Here is a 21,794-nt window from a genome sequence, read left to right on the forward strand (position 1 = left end):
TTACATGGCACATGCCTGTAATCCCAGTGGCTTATGAGGCTGAGGCAGGCAGATCTCAAGTTCAAAGCCAGCCTCAGCAACTTATCGAGGTCCTAAGCAACTTAGTAAGACTGTCTCAAAATAAAAAATAAAATGGGCTAGGGATATGACTCAGTGGTTAAGTGCCCCTGAGTCCAAATCATGGTTCCAAAAATAAAATAAAAGTGAAAGTTTAGGCAATCTTGATCTTTTCAATTAAAAAAAAAAAAAAAAAAAAGGCTACAATGGCAGGGAAAGGCAACTCCTATTTTCTCTGAAAGCCCTGAAAGAGGAGGATTCAATGTGAGACATTAGTGGGCAAATACAGAATGAGAATGCCCAGAACCGTTCTAAGATGGGCAAGATCTCTTCAGGTATTGACCTCTTACAGAACTCCAAGGAATGCCAAGTGACCCCAGGAAAAAAGCTACAGTTCACATTTATCGTATTTTTTTCTTACATCGTTCTACTTTTTTCATTCTCCCATCCCTTTCCTTCCTGCCTCACAAAGGAGAAATTAGTTAAGTTGTGTTAAAATTGCCAGTGAGGGCCAGTCACACTCTTCTAGGGTGGCCACCATGTCCGGCTGGAGTGCTGAGGCATGAAGGCATCCTCTTTTGGCCTCTTGAGAGTGAGTCAGCTTGGGGCAAACACTAAAACAGTTTGTTTCCCTGTTCACTTTGCATTTTTATTGAGTGTTGGCAGTAATATTAGTCATCGATCATTAAATTAGAGACAGATTAGAGAAAATCTTAAAACTCTTTGATTTCTTCTCTCCTAAGCATTTATTTCAAATAAAATGAAAATCATGTGATCAGGTCTTGCAGGCTTAACTAATTTTGCATAGCTTGTACTATGTGTAAGTCTAGTCTATGTAAATCAAAGTGTCAATACTGAAAATGCTTTTGGGAGTTACCTTTTAAAAGAATCTGGCTATTTTGGGAGGGTATTACTTAATCATTTTTTATATTTTATAATCGAATACAACTTGCAACTACATGGTGTGTATTGTGGTTGGTTAGAGGATGATGTAGTTGATATAGCCTTTATTTGTATTCAGGGACAAATAGTTACAATAATAATATGGATCAGTTTTTAAATGAAACATCTTGTGAGTGCAGTCATATTTACTTGCCTCAGTCTGGTACTCAGGGGAGGTAAACAAAGGGAAAAATGAATGGATGAAGTAATTTGTCTCACTGGTATAATTTTTATTTGTATGGAATCCTAACTATAATCAGAAGTAGCAAAATCTTTTTCAAGATGTTTTCCACACCAGTATTTATCAAAGTAATACATGCCCATGATAGAGAATCTGGAAATTTTTCTATGCATATTTCATGCATAGGTGTGATCTTATCCTGTGTGAAATGTTGTGCCCTACATTTTTCACTCAGCCTGCCAATGTAAACATCACCCCGTATCTGAAATTCACTCTCAATAGGCAGTGTCCTATTTACTCAGAAAGTCGTGATTTAATCTCCGATGGGAAAAAGATGTTTAATTAAAGTGTGAGCTCTATTCAGACATATTGTAGGTTGTTTTGTTGGTACAGGCCAGAGCACGTGTGGACTATGTAATTAGCTAAGCCTTAAGAACTACTATGCTTCTAGACTCTAACTGCTTCTTATCTTTTGGCTCTTTAGCCTTATTGATGGTCGAGTTATGTATTAATTATTCTTACACATAAAAAGTTCATTCTGTCTGAACCTGAGAGATAGGATGATGCTTTTCTCAAAATAAACAAATAGCAGATGTTGGTATTTTTCATGGTGTTAATTCTAGTCATTTAACCTTTTAAGAAAAAAATATATCATCTTTTGGGATTTCTATAAGGAAGCCATTTTGTTAATATTCCATTTTGATGTGTTGTGAAAAAATATAAGCTCTCTTTGTAAAGAATGCCTATTTGTTAGATATATAAAATCTTTGAAATTTATCAGGAAAAATTCAGCTTTTTATTCATGTGTTAGTTTATAAAGTTGTATAATATTGTTTCTGTATTGATTTAAGTATACAAAAGCACAGTGTGTATCAGGATGCTTTAGAATTTAGAATTATATAATTAAAGAAATTATTATATTCTAATTCATAAAAAATGTTATGGAGTCAAACTTTTTGTTTTCCTTTTAGCCAGATGAATTGTATTTTGAGGAAGGCGACATTATCTACATCACTGACATGGTAAGCCCAGCTAACATTCTGTAATTAATTCTACATATGTACTAAAGATATAAAACATAACACTGTTGCACATAGCCATAACATTGTAAATGATTTAACTGTTTATGTAAGCAAAAATACATATGCATAAGTCTGTTGATTTGGTTCCAATTTATAGTTGCATAAGATTGAAAGTAGCCCTTCTGTTCATCATTAGGAAAATAGTGAACAGACTTTGGTATATCCACAAATGGAATATTATGCAGTCATATGAAGGAATGAAAAATATCTCTATCTGCTTGTTGTAGTCAGCTTTTCACCGCTGTGACTTATCTGAGCAGCACAATTATAGAGGAGAAAAGGTTTATTTGAGGACTCATGGTTTCAGAGGTCCTAGTCCATAGAAGGCTGACTCCATTCTTCAGGGCTCGAGGTGAGGCTGAACATCATGGAGGAAGAATGTGGCAGAGGGAAATACCTCCCTTCATCAGGAAGGGGAGAGAGAGAGAGAGGGAGAGGGAGAGGGAGAGGGAGAGGGAGAGGGAGAGGGAGAGGGAGAGGGAGAGGGAGAAGAGGGAGAAGAGGGAGAAGAAGAGGGAGAAGAGGGAGAAGAGGGAGAAGAGGGAGAAGAGGGAGAAGAGGGAGAAGAGGGAGAAGAGGGAGAAGAGAGAGAAGAGAGAGAAGAGAGAGAAGAGAGAGAGAGAGACTCCCCTCTCCAGATACAAAATATATACCCCAAAGCCACACCCCAATTCTAATCTCCTCCAGCCACACCCTACCACCTCAATTAATCCCATCAGGGATTAATTCACTGATTGGGTTAAGACTCTTACAACCCAGTCATTTCTCTTCTGAACCTTCCTGCATTGTCTCACATGTGAGCTTTTGGGGGATACCTCACATCCAAACCATCACACTGCTATTATTATTTCAACAATAGTTGAAAAACAACAAGGTAATAAAATGCATATAATATGCCCTCATTTATCTAAGAAAGAGAATATACATATACCTCTGTTTTCCTCAATTTAAAAGGTGAAAGGGCGAGTCATAAAATAAAGTTTAAAAATTAGTTTTCTCTGTATGGAGGAAAGGAAATAGGATAGAGGGAACATAGAAAATCGATTTTAAAAAAAAACACACTTTGTTTTTAAGGTTTGACTTTGGAATCATGTAAGCTTTTATAGAGTTATAAAATCAAGTAGTAAAAAGTAATTCCTAAAAACTAAAAGCAGAATGAATCCAATGACCTTAATTATACCCTGGTAATTGCCATAACCATACAGAGAAGATGTATTCCAAGTGACTTTGACAGTTTGAACATTCCTGGTAGAATATATACAAAGAACTGAAAGACCTGCCAAAGGGAAACTAAAAAAGTGAACTGTTTTTACCCATGATCAAGTTGGGCAGTGTTTGCGTTGCTAATTCTGAGATTGTTGCATGTGTGTGACCAAGAGCTAGTAAGTCACAGGCCAGTGAAGTTGATCACCAGGATTTGCAGCAGAGAGGAGGTTACACAGAGGTAAGACAGTGAGGTTAAGTAGAAACAGCAGCCCTTCATTTGATTTGGAAATATGTTATATTTTATCAAAAATCAAACAAAAAATAGCCCTTGCTCTGTTCTTTGAAAGGGCCTAGAAAAAATGCACAAGCCAATAATATGTTATTTTCCATGAAAAGGAACAAGGCTCCTTTGGGAAATGGTTGATATCAAATCAGGGGCAATAAAGGCTTAAGGTAAAATGGAATACCTTGATATTAGAAAACAAGAAGCTCCCAAAGACTACTAAGATCACATTAGAAGAACTCAGGAACTAACTTGAAGAAGCTTCCACTGTCCCAAGACAAGAGAGGATGAGTATCACTTTGGGCAACAATTCCCAAGGATTGAAACACACTGACCATGCTTAGATTTATGAGTTCCTAGTGGTAGTTCAGAATAAACATATCTGGTCAGTGTGAGATTGCTAGGGAACTAGCTATTTATTTTGACAACTGGAATAAAATGGGGAAAGAATCAGCATTAATTTTACTCTTTCTCTATGAGTCTCTTGGTAACCTGAGAGCTGATGAGGGAAAGTTTCTCTTTAAAGAGATAACACTAGTTATTGAAATGAAAAGAATGATAAAATGTCCCCATTTTGAAACCCCTATGAAATAATGGATCTAGACTATGGTCGTCAATAGCAACTAAAATTACAGGAACAGAGATGACCACATATTATGTTTCCTGATAGAAGAAATCAATACTACTTATGAAATAACCTTGCTAAAAAAAACTCAAGCTCAATCTAATTAAGGCTTTAGAACTAATTACTAGTTTATAGGCAATACAGGGAACAGAGGAGTGTGTTTAATGATAACACAGGTGTACAACAGGCAAATTACAAACTGAGATTCTACAGAACAAACTGATTTCTTCAATAAATATATTGCAAGGGGCAAAAAAGGAATGGGAGGGATTTGTAGGAGGCAAATAACTTACATTGTATGGTTTTTATTTGGGATCCCAAGTTATGGGGCAACTGGGAAATTAGATTATTGATCCAGATATTTGCTATAAGGAACTATTATTGAAAACAATTTAAAGCTGTGATAATGGTATTTATCTTTCAAAGAAGTTCTTACCAACTTCAAGTATTTTAAATATTGAAATATTTACCTGTGAAATAATATGATGCCTTGAAATAACGCCAGAGGGGAGGGAGATTGGGAATGAGGGACATATGTGAAGCAGTATTGGCCAAGAAGAAATGATTCATGCAGTTGGGAAGTGGTTTATTATATTCTTCTTTCTACTTTTGTATCAGTTTGCATTTTTTTCTGTAATAAAAGTTGCCCAAAGGCTAGGCATGTAACTCAGTGGTGGTGTCCTTGCCTAGAATACATGAGGCTCTGGGTTTGATTTCCAGAACCACCAACACACAGTTACTCCAAAAATGAAAGTAAAATAAATAGATCTTTAGAAAAAACATAAATATCTGAAAGATGAGACAAAATGGTACAAAAAACTTCCGTAGCTAGTTTAATTTAATTCCCTCTGGTTTTTCATATTGTCACTGATTTGCTTGATTGTTGAAAGAGTGCGATGATGTGTATTTGGTTACGGGAGAATGCTTGTATGCTTGTAATTTAGTGGTAAGGGAAATGGAATCCCATAGCTAGGGTTTGAGGGAACTTGATCAGCGTGGTCAGGGCTGATGTACATTTTGTGGTACTGGTGCACCCTGTGAGCTAAATGGGATTAAATGTAGCCAGGCATGGTGGCATACACCTGTAATCCCAGCCACTGGGGAGTCTGAGGCAGGAGGATCCCAAGTGCAAAGCCAGCCTCAGCAACTTAACAAGACCCTGTCTCAAAATAAAAAATAAAAAAGGGGCTGGGCTCAGTGTTTAAGCACCCCTGGGTTCAATACCTGATTACCCCCCTCCCCACCCCCCCAAAAAAGTGACTAAATGCAGACAGGATTTAGTGCCACTTAATTCAACTCTTCTTTCACCAGAGTGATACCAACTGGTGGAAAGGAACCTGTAAAGGCAGGACTGGGCTAATTCCAAGCAACTATGGTAAGTGTTGCCCAGGTGGCTTTACTTCAGCTATACTGTGTTCCTTCTTAATTATCTGGTTCTAGGGACCTTTCTGCTTACAGCTGGGCTGAGAATTCAGAAGCGATCAGGTGTGTTCAGGCTGGTATAACTAAGAATTGAGTGGAGTCTTTGCTAGAATAGGACATTTTCCACTCTCTGAGCCTCCTGTTAATAAAATGGCCATGAACACCAGATGTGCTTGGGTCTGACTCTTTGGCTTAAGAGAACATATTTTAGCATTCTTGAAAAAAACAAGGTTTCCAAGGAAACCCTTATGGTTTTACTTTGTTCAGCTCTTAATGTAATTCTTTTCATGCTGTTAAACTGAATCTCCCAGTTGTTTCTTGGACTAGCCCTTTTGTTTGTTATGAAGAAAACTCCCCCACCACACACTTGTTAATTCCTGTTTGGGGCAGTGATGTTCACTAGATGCTCATCATGGCAGTATGGGGACCTCGAACACTGAGACGTGGCTGCTGCCATGAAGCTGCCTCTAGTTGGAAGAGGGACAAAACAGACAGAAACACTTCAGTGGAAATCAGCAAAGTCAAAAGAGCACAGGATTGGTAAACGAGGATCCTGGGTTTTGATCCTTTGCCTTCCACTTCTCAATAACAGGGCACCTTAGTTCAGACACCTAACTGATACCTTTGGGATTAAGTTTCTTCATCTATATGATGAAATGATTGGATTCAGATCACTTCTAAGATCTCTTCAGACTTTAGCATGATGTGAATCCTGAGAACTGGCATTTGGCACCAGTTGTAGGTATTGGAGAGGGATTTAGAAAATGTCCAGGGAGGTCCTTCAAAACTCTGAGGTCATGGGACCCTGAATAGGGTCCCCGTGTACCCTGGCCTAAGGGTGATACTCTTCTTTGTCCTAAAAAAACACTTAAAAATTTTTTATTCTCCTCTAAGCCTTTGAAATGCCAGATATACCTTTACTGTGCACTCCATTTCAAACCTTGACCATAGACACTGAAGGTGAAAAATGTCTTTCTGCTGCTTGGGAATCCCCATAGCCAAAGCAGTGTCCTGTTACAGCCTTTTAATGGCAGAAGTGATCCTGACGTTACCCTTAAGTCACAGTCTTCTTTTGGGCACTGCTGCTCATTCTAGGACCACAGTGAACACCCCTTCCTAGAGGCAAGCAGGTCTGTTGATTGTCCTTTCTGAACACAGGAAGTGAAATATTTTCCCCACCCTCTCCTATCTGCACACACACACACACACACACACACACAGGGAATTAGAATTATTTTCAGGTATCTTCAAAATAGGGTATTTTACAGAATGAAAAAAATTAACATCAGAAGCTTTCTTTTGCATTTTTTGACTAAGTTTGTTTATGAAATACTTGAGTAAACTGGTATTTGGGTCAGGAATATGGTTTCATTTATATTTCCAGTTAATTGCTGTGTTATTGCCTTATTGCTTGGCTTGGTTTCATTTAACACATAATTCAGCTTCTTTTAAAGCAGGCACTATCAATTTGATTTTCTGGTGTTTTTTTATCCACATAAAAGTAAGGGAAGCTGTATTGTCTGAGACTCAGGCACTCGTAAAGCCAGGGGACTGTGGGGCATAAGCAGCTTCAGTGAATCACTGGGGCACTCTCAACATTGGACTTGCACTTTTTATTTCAATCTAGTGGCTGAGCAGGCAGAATCCATTGACAATCCACTGCATGAAGCTGCAAAAAGAGGTAGGTGTGATTCTTTTTGATTGAAGGGTACAGTACAGTAAAATACATGGATTTTAATTACACAGCTTGATGAGTTTTAAAATACACCATGGATGAACATCCAAATGAAGATCTAGAACATTTCTACCATTCCAGCATGTTCCCTTATATACCTTCCCAGTTAAATCCCTGCCTCCCCCAGAGACCTTCTCTGGGCTGACTTCTGTCACCCTAGATGGGTAAGTGTGACTTTAATTTTAAAATGTTAACCAACAAACACTTTTGAGTGTTTTACCTTCTCTGTGCTCCATGTCATAGGCACATGGAATGGCAGGCCTCTGGCTTCTGAGGCTCAGAGTCAGGCAGAGGAGCGAGATGTGTGGCTGTCCATTAAAATACAGTGTGATAAGCACAGCAATAGAAATGTGTTTAAATTAAACAGAATGTAGTTGCTGGAGTGAGTACCTGGTGGGCAGGCATGTGGAGACATTCTTAGGGTAGAACATTTTAGAGAATATTGATGTGAGAGGGTTTGGAAAGGGAGGAAGTGAGCAACAGGAATTAGTCTGGGGAAGAGCCATGGCCAAACAATGATGGGCCTCTGATCGGGCTTTCTCCTGCACATCAGTGATTCTCAACTAGGGTAGTTCTTCCCTGTAAACCCTGGGGACATTTGGCAACATTTGGAGACATTGTACTGTCATGACTGGAAGGATGCTATGAGCATTTTTCTTGAGCATAGAGGTTGAGAATGTTGCTAAAGGTGCTACTACAACAAAGAATTCCCTAGTCCCAAATGGCAGTAGCGATGATGTTGAAAGACGCTGCTGTAGATAATAGGGCATTTTGGTAAAGCCTCAGCAAGCTCCATTTTGTTTTGCTATAGATCTTTTTGAAATCTGAATGTGCAAAAGGAAATTATTGGTTTAAAACTACTAACCTGATATTTTAAAAATTCTTGGTAAATTAGATACTTAGGGTATTAGTCTGAAGATTTTAAATTAATAGTTATACTTAACCATGTAAGAGCAGAAACTTTGAGTAGGTTAGTGTTTCTTCTCTTGTAAGAACTAAAACGCATTTTTTTTAAGTGGGGAGAATACCAGGGAATTGAACCCAGGGTGCTTAACCACCAAGTTGCATCCCCAGACCTTTGTATTTTTTATTTTGAGACAGGGTCTCGCTCAGTTGTTTAGGGCCTCACTAAATTGCTGAGGCTGGCTTTCAACTTGAGATTCTTCTGCCTCAGCCTCCAGAGAAGCTGGAATTACAGGCATGTGCCTCTAGGCCTAGCCTAAAATGCATTTTTAATGTATGAATAGTTTCTGTTTGCACCTAGGTTTAACTTTTTTCTTCTAAGGTCCAGAATTTTGCAAAGGAAAGAAAAAAAATATATAGATATGCACACATACATGATTTTTTTAACAGAGTAGAAATACCTCAAGTAGAGCTACTTAGGTAACTTTTTCCATCAACCTACCATTAAAAATTGATGTTAATGCTTTCCATTAACAAACTGGGAGTCAAAATACCATAGTAAATGCATTAGTGGACAGGTCTTAATTGAAGACTTGTTGATTAGTCCATTGCAAGTGGGAATTTATAAAGGATGGAATTGATTTAAAAGCACAACAAAGTAGAAAAACCCTTTTCTTGTGTTTTTATAAATGTAAAATTCTTTCAGGCAACTTGAGCTGGTTGAGAGAGTGTTTGGACAACCGAGTGGGTGTTAACGGCTTAGACAAGGCTGGAAGTACTGCCTTATACTGGGCTTGTCATGGTGGCCATAAAGGTAATACGTTTTGTCATTATAAATAAATCTCTGTGTTTCACCTAAGGGAGCCAGATTTACAAAAATGGAAAAAAAACAAAAAAGAAAAATGTTGGCTGCTTTTTGCAAATCTTTTAGAATATCAGTCAAAAGCCTTGTTCCTGGAAGCCCTGTGCAACAGTGGTTCAGCCCCACTTCACAGACCTCTCACTTGAAAGACTGGAAACTTCTTTTCCTCTCACAGGCTTAGAAATGTCACCAGAAAACAACAGTAATATAAAAACAAACCCACTTTTTAATTTTACAGAAGACAAGAGCGGAACTGTCTTCTCTAGCTTCGCTTTTTGCATTTTAAGTTTAATGCACACTGGTAGATTGAGAAGGGAGACAGTGTTGCTTAAGGGTATGATTTGATGGATACTTGGTTATAATCAGTAAGATGACAAGTTGAAGTTCTGGGTATATTTCATCCTGGTCAGAACATCTACCACTGTCTACCTCTGTCTACAATACAATACCAGAAAAATAAACCCTCCAATGGGAAACAAAGAGCCTGACAAATTAAAGGGCATAACCAAAGGAAAATCTGTGACTCTTATTTTAGCTAATTATATGTTAGTTTTATGAATACTAAGTATCATGGCAAGTGTGAAACTATTCCTATAATAACTATCATATGAAAATGCAAAAACCAAAACTGTTGAAAAAATGTTTTTCCCTAAAATATTTCTACTTCTTTTAGACTCTTAAGCTTTTTCTTTACAGAAATCTTGAGAAATTTATCATAAGAATTTTCTTGAAGATTCTGCTAAAGAATCCTCTCTTTAGATATTATTATGCTTGGTTTTATTAGACTTTTACTTTTCATTCTTAAGAAATATCTCTTCTATTTGAATTTCAGATATAGTGGAAGTGCTATTTACTCAGCCAAATATTGAACTGAACCAACAGGTGAGATTGCTCAGTATGAGGAAATGTTTAACACACCTGCCTTATTCTCTTTGGCACAGTGCAACTTAAGGGCACATAAAATATTTTACTCAAAATACTGTAAGCACATAGATTTTTGCTTTTGATTGTTCATTTTGCAGTTCTGGGTTTTGAAGCCAGGGCTGCAAGCATACTGGGCAAGCCCTTTACCACTGACCACACCCCTGGCCCTTAGTACATAGTTTTTAAACACGGTTACTACTGTATTAATATTTAAATTGTACAGAGCCCAAAATACCTACCTCTCTCCTCTTTGTGCATTACTTTCAGCTTTTAGCTCTTTCTTCCTGTGTGTATCTTTGTGTTACTCAGGAATAGACTGATGGAGCTGTGTGGTCGTATATCATCTTCATGTGTAGTTTTGCTTCCTATGTGATTAACAAAGGTTTAAGCTTGTCAGCTGCCGCAGTTCCCATCTTTCAGTACTCCAGCATCCAACCTTTCTTTCTTTGTATAATGTTTACATTATTACCACTAAGGAATGTTCACTGCCTGTATAACATTTTGTTTCTGTATTTAATTATTGACTTTTATTTGGCTTTTTCTTTATTTCACTAGGACTGCTACACTGTTTTATACTCTCTTGGTAGTCTGTATAAGATAATCTATGAACTTTTTTTTTTTTTAATCTCCTTGGACTCATCCTTCTTATAGCTCTTCACCTTCATGTTCCAATCTGAGAAATTCCATCTCTGCTACTTTTTGCCATCTTCCTGGGAATTGCCTTCCCCTTTCTGCCCTGTTGTCACTTTTCTGGATCCTGTGTCTTCCTTTGTTGGAGATCATCTTCTAGAAGATTCCTGAGAAAGAGAAGCTTAGGATTGATTATTTGACTGATCACAATTCTAGGTTGAAAATAGTTTCCCTCAGAATTTTGAAGATGGTGGCTCCATGATATTCTTGTTTCTAGGGTTGCTTTTGAGAATGCCATTTTGTTTTCAGAATTAGTGAGTTTTCCATTATTATAAGGAAATATCCAAGTCTACTTTGTAAAAAATGAGACTTATTGGGCTAACAGTTCTGGAGGTTTAAGGGCTTGTCACTCGCATCAGCACGGCTCTATTGAAGATCTTAAAGAGGTTGGAGTCACACTGGTGGAGTGTATGCGATAGTAAGAGATCATATTGTTGTACAGGAAGGCAGAGGGAGACTGTGATTCCCATAGCCCCTTTGAAGAGTGGTGTCACCAGATGACCTAAGAAACTTCCAATAGTCAGCTTTCTGATCCTTCAACAGATATCTGTAATAATCAACTTATAAAAAGAAAAGATACATAGTGACCCTCGGTTTTGGAGGTTCTAGTCCATGTTTGGTAGGACCCATCTCTGGCTAGCTGGGGACTTCTTTGTAGGGTGAAGTGGTAAGGTCCTAACTGTTTTGCTGCTGAGCAACACCCAGATACTACTATAAATATACTCCCTCCCTTCTCTCCATGTGGGGCTGTACTGCTTCCCCAGGGGAGTATCCTACAGTCTCCTGCCTGGGTGTATTCATTTAATTGCACACATTAGGGGAGTGGGGTAGGTAAAAATAGCTGAGAGAGGGGTCTTACTGTTTAGTTTGTAGGTTTATCACTTAACACTTAGCTTTTGGTTTCTGGTCTTGTTGCCACCTGTGTCCACAAGCTTGAATGTTGTCTGATTAATTTCTCAATAGAGTTATTCTAACATCTTTACTTGGTCTGGCAGCAAGGGGGTCTTTGGGTTCTGATTACTTCTTATTTCTTATTTTACCTCTGTTTTCACTCCTATGCCCCATTCTTACCCCAGTGACTCTAGGAATCCCTAATTCCAAATTCTTGCTCCTTCTTGTGGGTAAATTCCTTGCTCCCACCTGTGACCCCCCTCTGTGGGCATCTGAGTTTCAGCTTGTGTTCTGCTACATCACTTCTACTTCTCCATCCCATTCCTTCTTCCCAAAATGACTCATCTCTCGTTACTGGAGTCTCCTTTCCTCTTCTCTTTGGAATTTTGTATGTTCTATAATTTGTTCTCATTGTAGATTTAATTAGAGAAACTTGATGTCTGCATTCATTGCACCTTCTCATTTTAAAATGCCACTTTCGCTTCCTGTCACCATAGAACAAGTTGGGAGACACGGCTTTGCACGCTGCTGCCTGGAAGGGTTATGCAGACATTGTCCAGCTGCTTCTGGCAAAAGGTAATATTTGTGCTGAATTGATCTGGTCTTTGCTTACCCAGAAAAATAGGTCACATGAAATTATACTGTTTGAAATAGTAGAAAGAATAATTATCTCCTTATTTTAAAACTGTAATTTTAACCTCTACTCTGTGTATACCACAGAGTTGTTACAATGAGATGAAATTATTGGGGTTATTTATGTTGCTTTAATTCTAAATTGAAACCTTTTATTATAAATTAAAAGTTTTAAAATTATGGGTATTAACTTTGGGAAGAACTTACCATGCATATCTGCAGGATTATAGAGTCTTAGAAGAAAGAGGTCTGTTCACATATATATGGGGGAGATCTTGTCTGAGAAATGTGTACAGGTAAAGTTGCTAAAGCCCCTGTTCTCACAGGAAAGTCTTGATTGATAAGGAAGAATGCCATGGCTGCTGTACCTTGCTTTGAGCTGAGCAGGTGTTAGATGTACAAGAATGAGTGATACCTTGATCTCTTGTTTTTATACAGTTCAGAAGGAACAGTTAAATTATGGACTGACCATTCATCCATACAGCTGTCCCATACATATTAAGTAACTTTTACAGGGGCCAGATGTAATACCCCATACCACAGCTTGGTCCAGAGGCTATAAATGTAGATGAGGCCCCAAGCCACAAGTCATATATAACCATCATCACTGGGGATCTTCGAGCATTTATGTATATATAAATGCTTTTGATTTGGGTCAGAGCGTTAGTCAACTTTTGGTGCTGTGACCAAAATACCTAACAAGAACAACTTAGAGAAGGAAAATTTATTTTGGCTCACAGTTTCAGAGGTTAGTTCATGACTCCATTGCTTTGGGTTCAAGGTGAGGGAGAACATATGGCGGAAGGGTCTGGTGGAGGAATGCTGCTCCGTTCATGGTGACCAGGAGGTAGAGGACAGGCGAAGTAGCTGCAGGGAAGATGAGCCCTTCCAGGGCACACCTCCAGTGACCTATCTCCCACAGTCATGCTACACCTGCCTACAGCTACCTCCGGCCCATTCAAACTAGAATGGAATGATCAGGTTACACGTCTCACAATCCAATCATTTCACCTCCGAATATCCTTGTATTAACACAGAAGCTTTTGGAAGAGCTTATATCCAAACCATGACAGTCAGACAGCATTAGGACCACTACTGTGCTCCTCTGAAGGTTGTGCCAACAGAAGACACTAGCCCTGTGTGCACCTGAGCCCTTGAAATGAAGCTGCCTGAATTGAGATGTGCTATAAGTATAAAATGCACATCCCATTTTTAAGATTCAGTGATAAAAAGTACAGTATCACAATTATTTTTATATGGATTATATGTTGAAATGATAATCCTTTAGATGTTTAATAGGTTAAATAAAATATGTTACTAAAATAATTTCACTTTTTGTAAATGTGTTTCTTAGAAAATTTAAAATCAACTCTGTGGATCACCTTGTATTTATATTAGTGCTGGTCCAGGGGAACTCAGGAAATGATTGTATTTATTCTGTAATATCCCTGTTTCTGAATATTTCCTGTCCTGATAGAAATCATGTGTATGAGTTCTAAAGTATAATTTAATATATTTGTCATAGAACTGTTAGCCCTCAGGAAATTTGACCTGAAGGAGTGAGGATTTCCATATAACCTGAGCTGTGGATAGATGCAGATCTGCTCAGAAGACTGTTTTGCAAATTGGTAAAAACACTGTGTTAGAAAGTGTGAATTGATAGAACCTTCTTGGAAGGTCACCTGGCAGTAGCTGACAGAATTAAAAATGTACCTATCTTTACATTTCAACACCCCTTCTAGGAAACTGTCCTTTAGGTGGTGTGAACAAACGTGTTGCTTAAGGATATTCATTGTAATATTTGTGACAATCAGAGTTAGGAACAGCTTAGGTACCTATCATTAAAGCAAAAATTAAATAAATTTTGGATCACACACAAAATGGAATACTTATAAACACTTAAATAGAATCAATTATATGCATGCTGCTAAGAAAAGAGCACCATTTATATATTAAGTTAAAAACATGAAATTACAAGCCAATATATGCAGTATAATTTGTATACATGTTCACATATGTCTGTGGATGCCTGGATATATGTAGGGAGACAAGAACTCAGACTCACTTGTAAGAATGGTTACCTCTGGAGAGGGTTGAAGATGGGGAATAAAATGGGACTTATTTGTTGAGTGTACTTCTGTATTTTTTCAGTCATTAACAATGTAAATGTATTCATGAATTCTGATGTAATTTTTAGCACAAAGACAAAGTGGGTAGAAAAGGGCTTACTGTAACAATGAATTGGGGAACAATGAATTGCCTCTGGGGTTTGTTTTTTTTTTTTGGTGTGTTGCCATTTTATTAATTTACACGAGAGTATATATACAGATATAAAAATATTAATCCCTTCAAGTTCAACCCAAATGGTTTTTTTAAAAGACCCTTTTGAACAGAACAAGAGGGAAAGGGGTATTGAATTTAAGCTCCCCAGACTCCTGCGGAGGCACATGTAACCACTGGGGTCCAGGTGATGATTTAGGATTTACCAAGGGGAGGGTAAACTCACAGAAAGTTCCACAAGCAATCTCATAGACTGGAAGGAAGGGAAAGGCTGTGTTTTGATGGAGCATACACATCACAAGTGTAGCAACTGCTCCCTGGTTCAAGATGCCACACTCACTGTTTTGTGGAGTTTAATTCTGGGCCAGTACTGTTCTCTAGTTAGTTTTGCCAAACATGGTTAGTTGTGGTGTGTCATCTTTAAAGACACCTAATTTCCTTTTCTTGTGCCGGGAAGGTGCTAGAACAGACTTAAGAAACAATGAGAAGAAACTAGCCTTGGACATGGCTACTAATGCTGCCTGTGCATCTCTCCTGAAAAAGAAGCAGGGAACAGGTATTTGTTTTAAATCCTTCTTTCTCCTCTGGTGCCTTCTTGACTAAGATTTACCAGCTCATGACTGGGAAAAAGATATTTTTTCTTGATAAACTCTTTAGATGATCTTGAAATCTGATTATATATCCTTGCTCTAAATCAGAACCTCTGAAGTAGAATACCTGTGAGGAAACAGAAATTCGAAGATATGGATCTTTCATTATTGTGTATGTGTGTGTGTGTGTATGTGTGTGTGTGTTTCTTTTGTTCCTTACAATCAATTTCTTAATCACTTTGCTTTCTGTGACAGTCCTTTCCAGAGAACCATGGTCTGTGTTTTCTCATTTCAGATATATTCTCATGAGTGGTTATGGCTAAAAATTACTCAAATTCAACAGCTCACTGATTGTATTTTGTTTCTAGCCTAAATGAGGGTATCAATAAAGTGTTGTTGAAATTTTTCTAGACTTTGCTAAACATTTTGGAATTTATTCATAGTACTGTGGGTAGTTTTCTAAAACAAGAGCTAAGGTGTACATTCTTAAGACAAAAATAACTACTGATACAGAAGAATAAATTTGAAAAAAATAAAGGGAAGCTTGTGTGATTGTTTTGAAAGAGAGGTATTAAGACACACTTGAGTCATTTGTGGTCACTGTTCAAACTGGCTGCTTATTTGACCTGCTCAGTATGTAGTCTAATGAATGTGTTCCCTGGTTTTGTTCTGGTGCATCCTGAGAGGATGTGTCTTGACCTGACCTCCTGTCTACCTCTTCTTTTCCCTCTCCAGTTTGTCATTAGCCACCTGACCCATGCAAACCTAGAGAGAAAAAAGAAAGGTAGAAAAATGTTTGACTAAAGGGAATATTAAACCCCTTTCTTCTTACATCTCAAGCCTTACTCTGCTGTCTGATGTTCGACACTTTCATACCATTAAAGTATAAGCCAGCAGTTGACACTTCTTTCACCATTTGCTAGAACAAAACTAGTATGATGGAAGACTCACATTTTGCAAGTCTCTTTCATTGGTGCTCATCATTCCAGATCTTTTTGGTATTACTTTAGAGCCTAAAACTTAACTAATCTGTGTTGGTAGAGAATTAGCAAAAAGACTTGAGAAAAGAAATTTCCACAGTGGAGACAAAGGACATTTGTTTCCATGCTAGCTTGATGATATTATTCTTTCCACAGTTCTTAACCTATGGAATACTAGTCAATTTTTTGTTTTTATCAATTTAATCAAATTCTCATTATTTTTTGAACTCTTGGAAAACTTTTTTTCTCCCTCATATATCCCTGGCTTTATGAGAAGCCGCAAATGTTATTCTGTCCCATATTCCAGTTCTAGCAGAAGCAACAAAATAACAACTGTTCTTTGGTCTCCTTTTCTGTTCAATTAAAAATAGTAAATTGTCCCCCTTTTCTTCATGGTTTGCTAAGGGAGCTCCCCAGAATTATCCTCCATCCCTATTTCCAAATTCCCATCATAGCCCTCCTTATGAATCTATTGTCCCTTTTGTCCTTCCTTCCAGGTATGTCTTTGTCCAGATTTTTATTTTACTTTTTCCCTTCAGATGGAGTGTGACACATTCATCAGTCTGGGATTCCTTATTTTAGCCAAGAAAACTCACAGGCAGAGCAAGTCTGTCTTTAAAATAATGATTCATTTCTAGATGAGTTCTATAAAGGGAATGGGAAAATAGTTACCAGCAGAGCCAATGCTGCCCAGCTACATCTTATTGTGAAGAGATGCTTTTGCTTGAGGTTGACCTCCTACTTCTTGCCGCCCTGGTTAGGAAGAAGGGCTATGGTCTCCCTTTCTTTCTCTGCCACTGACTTCCTCTTGCTAGGTGGGTACCTTCACAATGTCCTCACTGAAGAATAAGGTATCATATGAGCTGAAGCTTATCAGTCTCCTATGTACTGTGAGCTTGATTGTGATAGGAAGGAAAGTACCAAACCTCAGACCCCAGAGAGCCACACTCAGAAGCCCATGAATGAGCAGCAGAAGCAGGTGGCAAATGTACCCCCTGCCTGTCACCTTTCTGCAGCTTTGTAGAATAGGTCTGGGGCATGGGTATTCCTTCCTCTGTGTCTTTAGTCTGTCTTTCTAAATTTGTATTGATTCATTAATGAGTTAAGCTTGGAACCTGGCAGACAGGGCCAAGAAATGAATTTTTATATTTTTCATATTACTTTTTTCTAGTTTTCTTTCTTACTCCATTTCTCCAATAACCCAGTTAAAAAACAAGTTTTAATTTATATTATGATCCTGGTTGGTTCCTGAGGGTTGAAACATTTAACAGTATAGTTTATTACCAGCATGAACTCTAAGCTAACAATGATATATTCTGATATTATTGTCCACTTTAAATAGCACAGCTTATTTTTTCTAAGAACAAAATAATTCACATTGCCATTTCCATGAATGGTAACTTTGAGATATGGAGATGAAGGTCAGGGCCATACTTAAGAGTTGAGCATTTTAATTTTTCCCCCAGTTTTAAAAAATTGAGATAAAATTTACACTAAATAAAGTATATGAATCTCATTGTCTAGCTGAATGAACTTTTTTTTTTACCATGTTTATACCTATTGGCCAGAACTCAAGTCAAGCTAGAGAACATTTCTCACACCTACAAGCCTCCTTCCGTATCCTATGCTTCTCCCCCACAGATTAGTTTTACCAGTTTGTGAACTTGATAGAAATGGAATCAAACAGTAGGTACATTTTTGTGCCTAACATCTCTCACTTTCATTTATGTGTATGAGATTAATCTATATGACTGTGTTCATCCTTCCACCATTTATTTACTGTTTGCTTGTCTTAAGTGCTGATGCTTGACTTGGGATATGTCAACCCAGGGCAGTGGGATGGAGGAAAATTGGAAGGGAGGGAAGGGAGGATGGGAACACTACATGGAGATATGTTACCATGCTGGTCACATGTCCAGGTGGGTGATGGAGAGATACAGCTCATCATTCAGGACTTGGTTTGCAAGAAGTGTCCAGAGAAAACTGCCTCAGAGTAGTCCATGAAAGGAGGGAAGGAGAAGGAATATATATGCCCACTTATACCTGTCTTAATTTCCTTTCAGTCGGAGTTTACCCTAAGGCACGTCATCCTTCTCCTTTTAATAGGAAAAACAAGATTATATTAAAGAGCAGAAGCATTGAAGGATGCAGCATATCTCCAATGGGCAAAATGTAGAATTGTAATAGGGAGTAGGAGAAAGAGCTGTCATAGTTGCCTTTTTTAGCTTTACTTAAAAAGTTACATTTAAAACTAAATCCACAGAAAGTCCTGAACTTTCTGGGTGTGTGCTGGGAAAAACAAAGCATGTTCCTCCCAGTTCTCCAGATCTCCTCTTTAGGAGCGTGGAGAAGAACATAGGCAACCTAGAGAGTTCCAGTGGCACCAAGTCAGAGACACTTGCCCTTGTGCAAGATAAATCAGTGTCTGTCCCCATTGGAACACTACTTCCTTCTCTTTTAACTTTTTCTCAATAATCATTTTTTTTGAACCTGGAAAGATGAAGATAACTTTACAAAAAACTACAACATCGTTGGCATACCTAAAAAGTTAACAATCATCCCTTAATATCAAATACTTTGTCCTTGGTCAAATTTGCCATTTTTATCACACATGTATTTATTCTGTTTACTTATTTATTTATTTGTTATGGTTTAAGTCAGGGTCTACATGAAATCAGTTTGTGATTAGTAGTCTCTTAATTAATTATCCTTTATGGGTGCTGAGGATTGAACCCAGGGCCTCGCACATGCTAGGCAAGTACTATCACTGAGCCTCATCCCAGCCCTTTCTATTTTGAGACAGGCTCTTACTAAGTTTCCAAGACCAGCCTTCAACTTGCTAACTTCCTCCCTCAGCCAACGAGCTGGGATTGCAGGTAGACACCACCATGCCCAGCTTATTTTTTTATATCAATATGTCCTTTCCCTACTTTCTAACCTTGCAATTTATTTATTGAAGAAACTGAGTCAACTAACATGAATTTCCCTATCAGGACAAAGTAGATTGCCTTCCCATGGTGTTGTCATGTTCTTCTGTCCTTTATGTTTTGCCAACTTGTATTAAAACTAGAGGTTTGTTATGATTTAGGAATTATCTGTCTATATGTCACCTGCTTTTTTTTAGGAGTGGTAAAAAGAACTTGTTATATAAAATATCCTACTTTTCCATTGAAGGCACATAATATCTGGCTGTCCTTCTTCCTGGGATCTTAGTATCCACTGATGAGCAGTGTCGTAGTCTGTTATTCCATTAATGCCTGCAAAATGGTGGTATTCTCTTTCAGTCCCTCCTCTCTCAGTTCCTAACTGGAATACTCTATAAAAAATACTTTTGCCTCATCAGCTATTTTGTTACCCAGAGAAACAGTTCATGTTACAAGGGCAAGATAAATGCTTGGTTTTTGTACTTTAAGATTTTTCAAAATAAGAAACTGGTTCTCTATCATTTCCCCACGGGACTCAAATGATTCTTTTTGTGGTATGTTGAAATATTCAGTGTGCTTTTCGTCCATTCTAATTAGTAGCTTCATTGATAGTCCATTTTTGGCTAGCAGAGGTCTCTAATTTAGGTTCCATCCTGAATGCTTTTCACATGATGCTATCTTTGATAGGATCCTTGTTGTATGACTTGACAAGGGTTCTAGGTCCATATCTTTTATTTCCTGCCCCAGACTTGGAATCAGTAGAATCTTCAACGTGCTCTGTTGATACAGTAGTTAGAAACTGTGAGCTGGACACCATGTTCTCCATTAATTGAGTTCTAGCAATCTACCTGTATTTGTATTCCACTTTTTCCCCTGCAAAATGGTAGGATAATCTGCTGCTACAAGAATTTGAGTAGATGGTTGAGTAGGTGACTATAACTATCTTCCTTCTGAGCCCTGCTTAAGTTGATTTAACATTTGGCAGGGTCCAGCTGTTTTTATTTTAAAATGTTTTGTTTCATTTCTGCCTTTTGTTTCTGATACTTTATTTTCAGTGTTTTCTAAAATGAATCTGAAGCTTCTCTGTTTTTGTTCTCTTTCCTTTCCCCTCACCTCCTTTCATGAGTTATCTTTCTACCCAGTGACCTTGCCTTCAGGTAAGGGATTGGGCTGTGGCCTTCCTGAAGCCACATGTACACCTGTCACTGGGAGAGAGGATGTTGGGAGCACTGCTGTCAGAGTAGAGTGGCTGTGGGTGTGTTCCAAGTTAGTCACGGTGCATGTGACTTTGTTAGAAACAGACCACTCAGTGCAGTGTCTAAGCATGTGCAGACAAATACACTTGTCTGCTTCTGTAGTAGCAGATACTTAATAGATTGAAAAGTAGGAAAAGATCTCAGGGAACATACAAACCCAGGGTCCTAGGGAAGAGTACTATTTGTTGAGCTGACAGGACCTTTGAAAGGAAGAAAGACAATCTGAGCAATTTGTAATTTGTTTGCTTTTCCTACCCATTCCTTTTAGATGCAGTTCGAACATTAAGCAACGCTGAGGACTATCTTGATGATGAAGACTCGGATTAATCCCCTTCTGGAGCTTAGAGATCTAAAACTTCTTTTCCTTTTGCCATTCCAAAACCTTGTTGCCAGAAGAGTATTGGTAACTGTGAAAAAAAAAGTACACATGAACACGTGGTGTTGCACTGTGATTGAGTAGAATGTGCAAATGAATAGTTTTCACCTTCGGTTTGCCAATAAGTGACCGGATACTTTGCTGTATAAAATACATTTATGTTCACCAGAGTAGAACAAGAAGAGATTATTTCTATTTATCAAGCTAAAGGCATTTAAGGATTTTTTTAAATCGGGATTTTTTTTTTTTTTTAGTTCTTTACCTCAAGGATTGAGATATTTTGAATAGATCTTTTTCAATGGGGGGATGCTTATTATAATAATATACCAAAATACTTAATAGAAAATCGTCAGCTATTCTGACAAAAATAAACATTTTAAGATACTTTATTCCTTTTGTCTGTTTTTTTGTGGTATCACCATTGCTGATAAAGATTTTTATAGTCAGATAAGAATAGGTTAGATTTATGTTTGTATTTATAAACACAGGAGAATCACGATAGCCACATTTTTATTTAGCTTTCTGTATCTGCTATGATCAGTCAAGAAAATAATCATTAAGAAGATGCATACTTAATAATATAATTCTAATAATTATGAGATGTTCAGTTTTATATCCAAGATTATAATGAAAGTGAAGAAACCTAGTAACTCATTATGGAGGACTCAAGTTTTGAGAGTTTAAGGAAAATGATTTCCTTATAATAGATGCCATAGTTTTTCATATGGAGTAGTCAGGAGCCATGACATTTTTTGCATGCATTCTCTTTGATAATATTTGTTTTCTCTTGGTGTGGGTCTGGCTCATAATGCTTCAGATCTTTTGCTGAATCACTTTACTTTGCAGGGAACCTTTGGCAGCACTAACATGATTCTGCTTTTGTGAACCTAATTTTGTATCACTACAGTGATGATGTTAAAAATGACATGGCCACTGGAATTTGCCTAGATTC

General features: G+C 37.8%; 1 protein-coding gene across 1 annotated transcript in view; it reads left to right on the plus strand.

Annotated features, from left to right (window-relative positions):
• Positions 1-20,888, plus strand: part of Ostf1 (osteoclast stimulating factor 1) — a 58,533-nt gene extending 37,645 nt beyond the window's left edge. Inside the window, exons 3-10 of the mRNA XM_047524465.1 lie at positions 2,152-2,202; positions 5,688-5,751; positions 7,426-7,479; positions 9,143-9,250; positions 10,131-10,180; positions 12,301-12,379; positions 15,174-15,272; positions 20,735-20,888. Of these exons, the coding sequence (XP_047380421.1) occupies positions 2,152-2,202; positions 5,688-5,751; positions 7,426-7,479; positions 9,143-9,250; positions 10,131-10,180; positions 12,301-12,379; positions 15,174-15,272; positions 20,735-20,793 (564 nt within the window). The 3' untranslated portion in view covers positions 20,794-20,888. The remainder of the gene's footprint in view (positions 1-2,151; positions 2,203-5,687; positions 5,752-7,425; positions 7,480-9,142; positions 9,251-10,130; positions 10,181-12,300; positions 12,380-15,173; positions 15,273-20,734) is intronic.
• Positions 20,889-21,794: the final 906 nt, after the last annotated feature.

Source organism: Sciurus carolinensis, chromosome 14 (assembly GCF_902686445.1).
Source record: "Sciurus carolinensis chromosome 14, mSciCar1.2, whole genome shotgun sequence".
Lineage (NCBI taxonomy): Eukaryota > Metazoa > Chordata > Mammalia > Rodentia > Sciuridae > Sciurus > Sciurus carolinensis.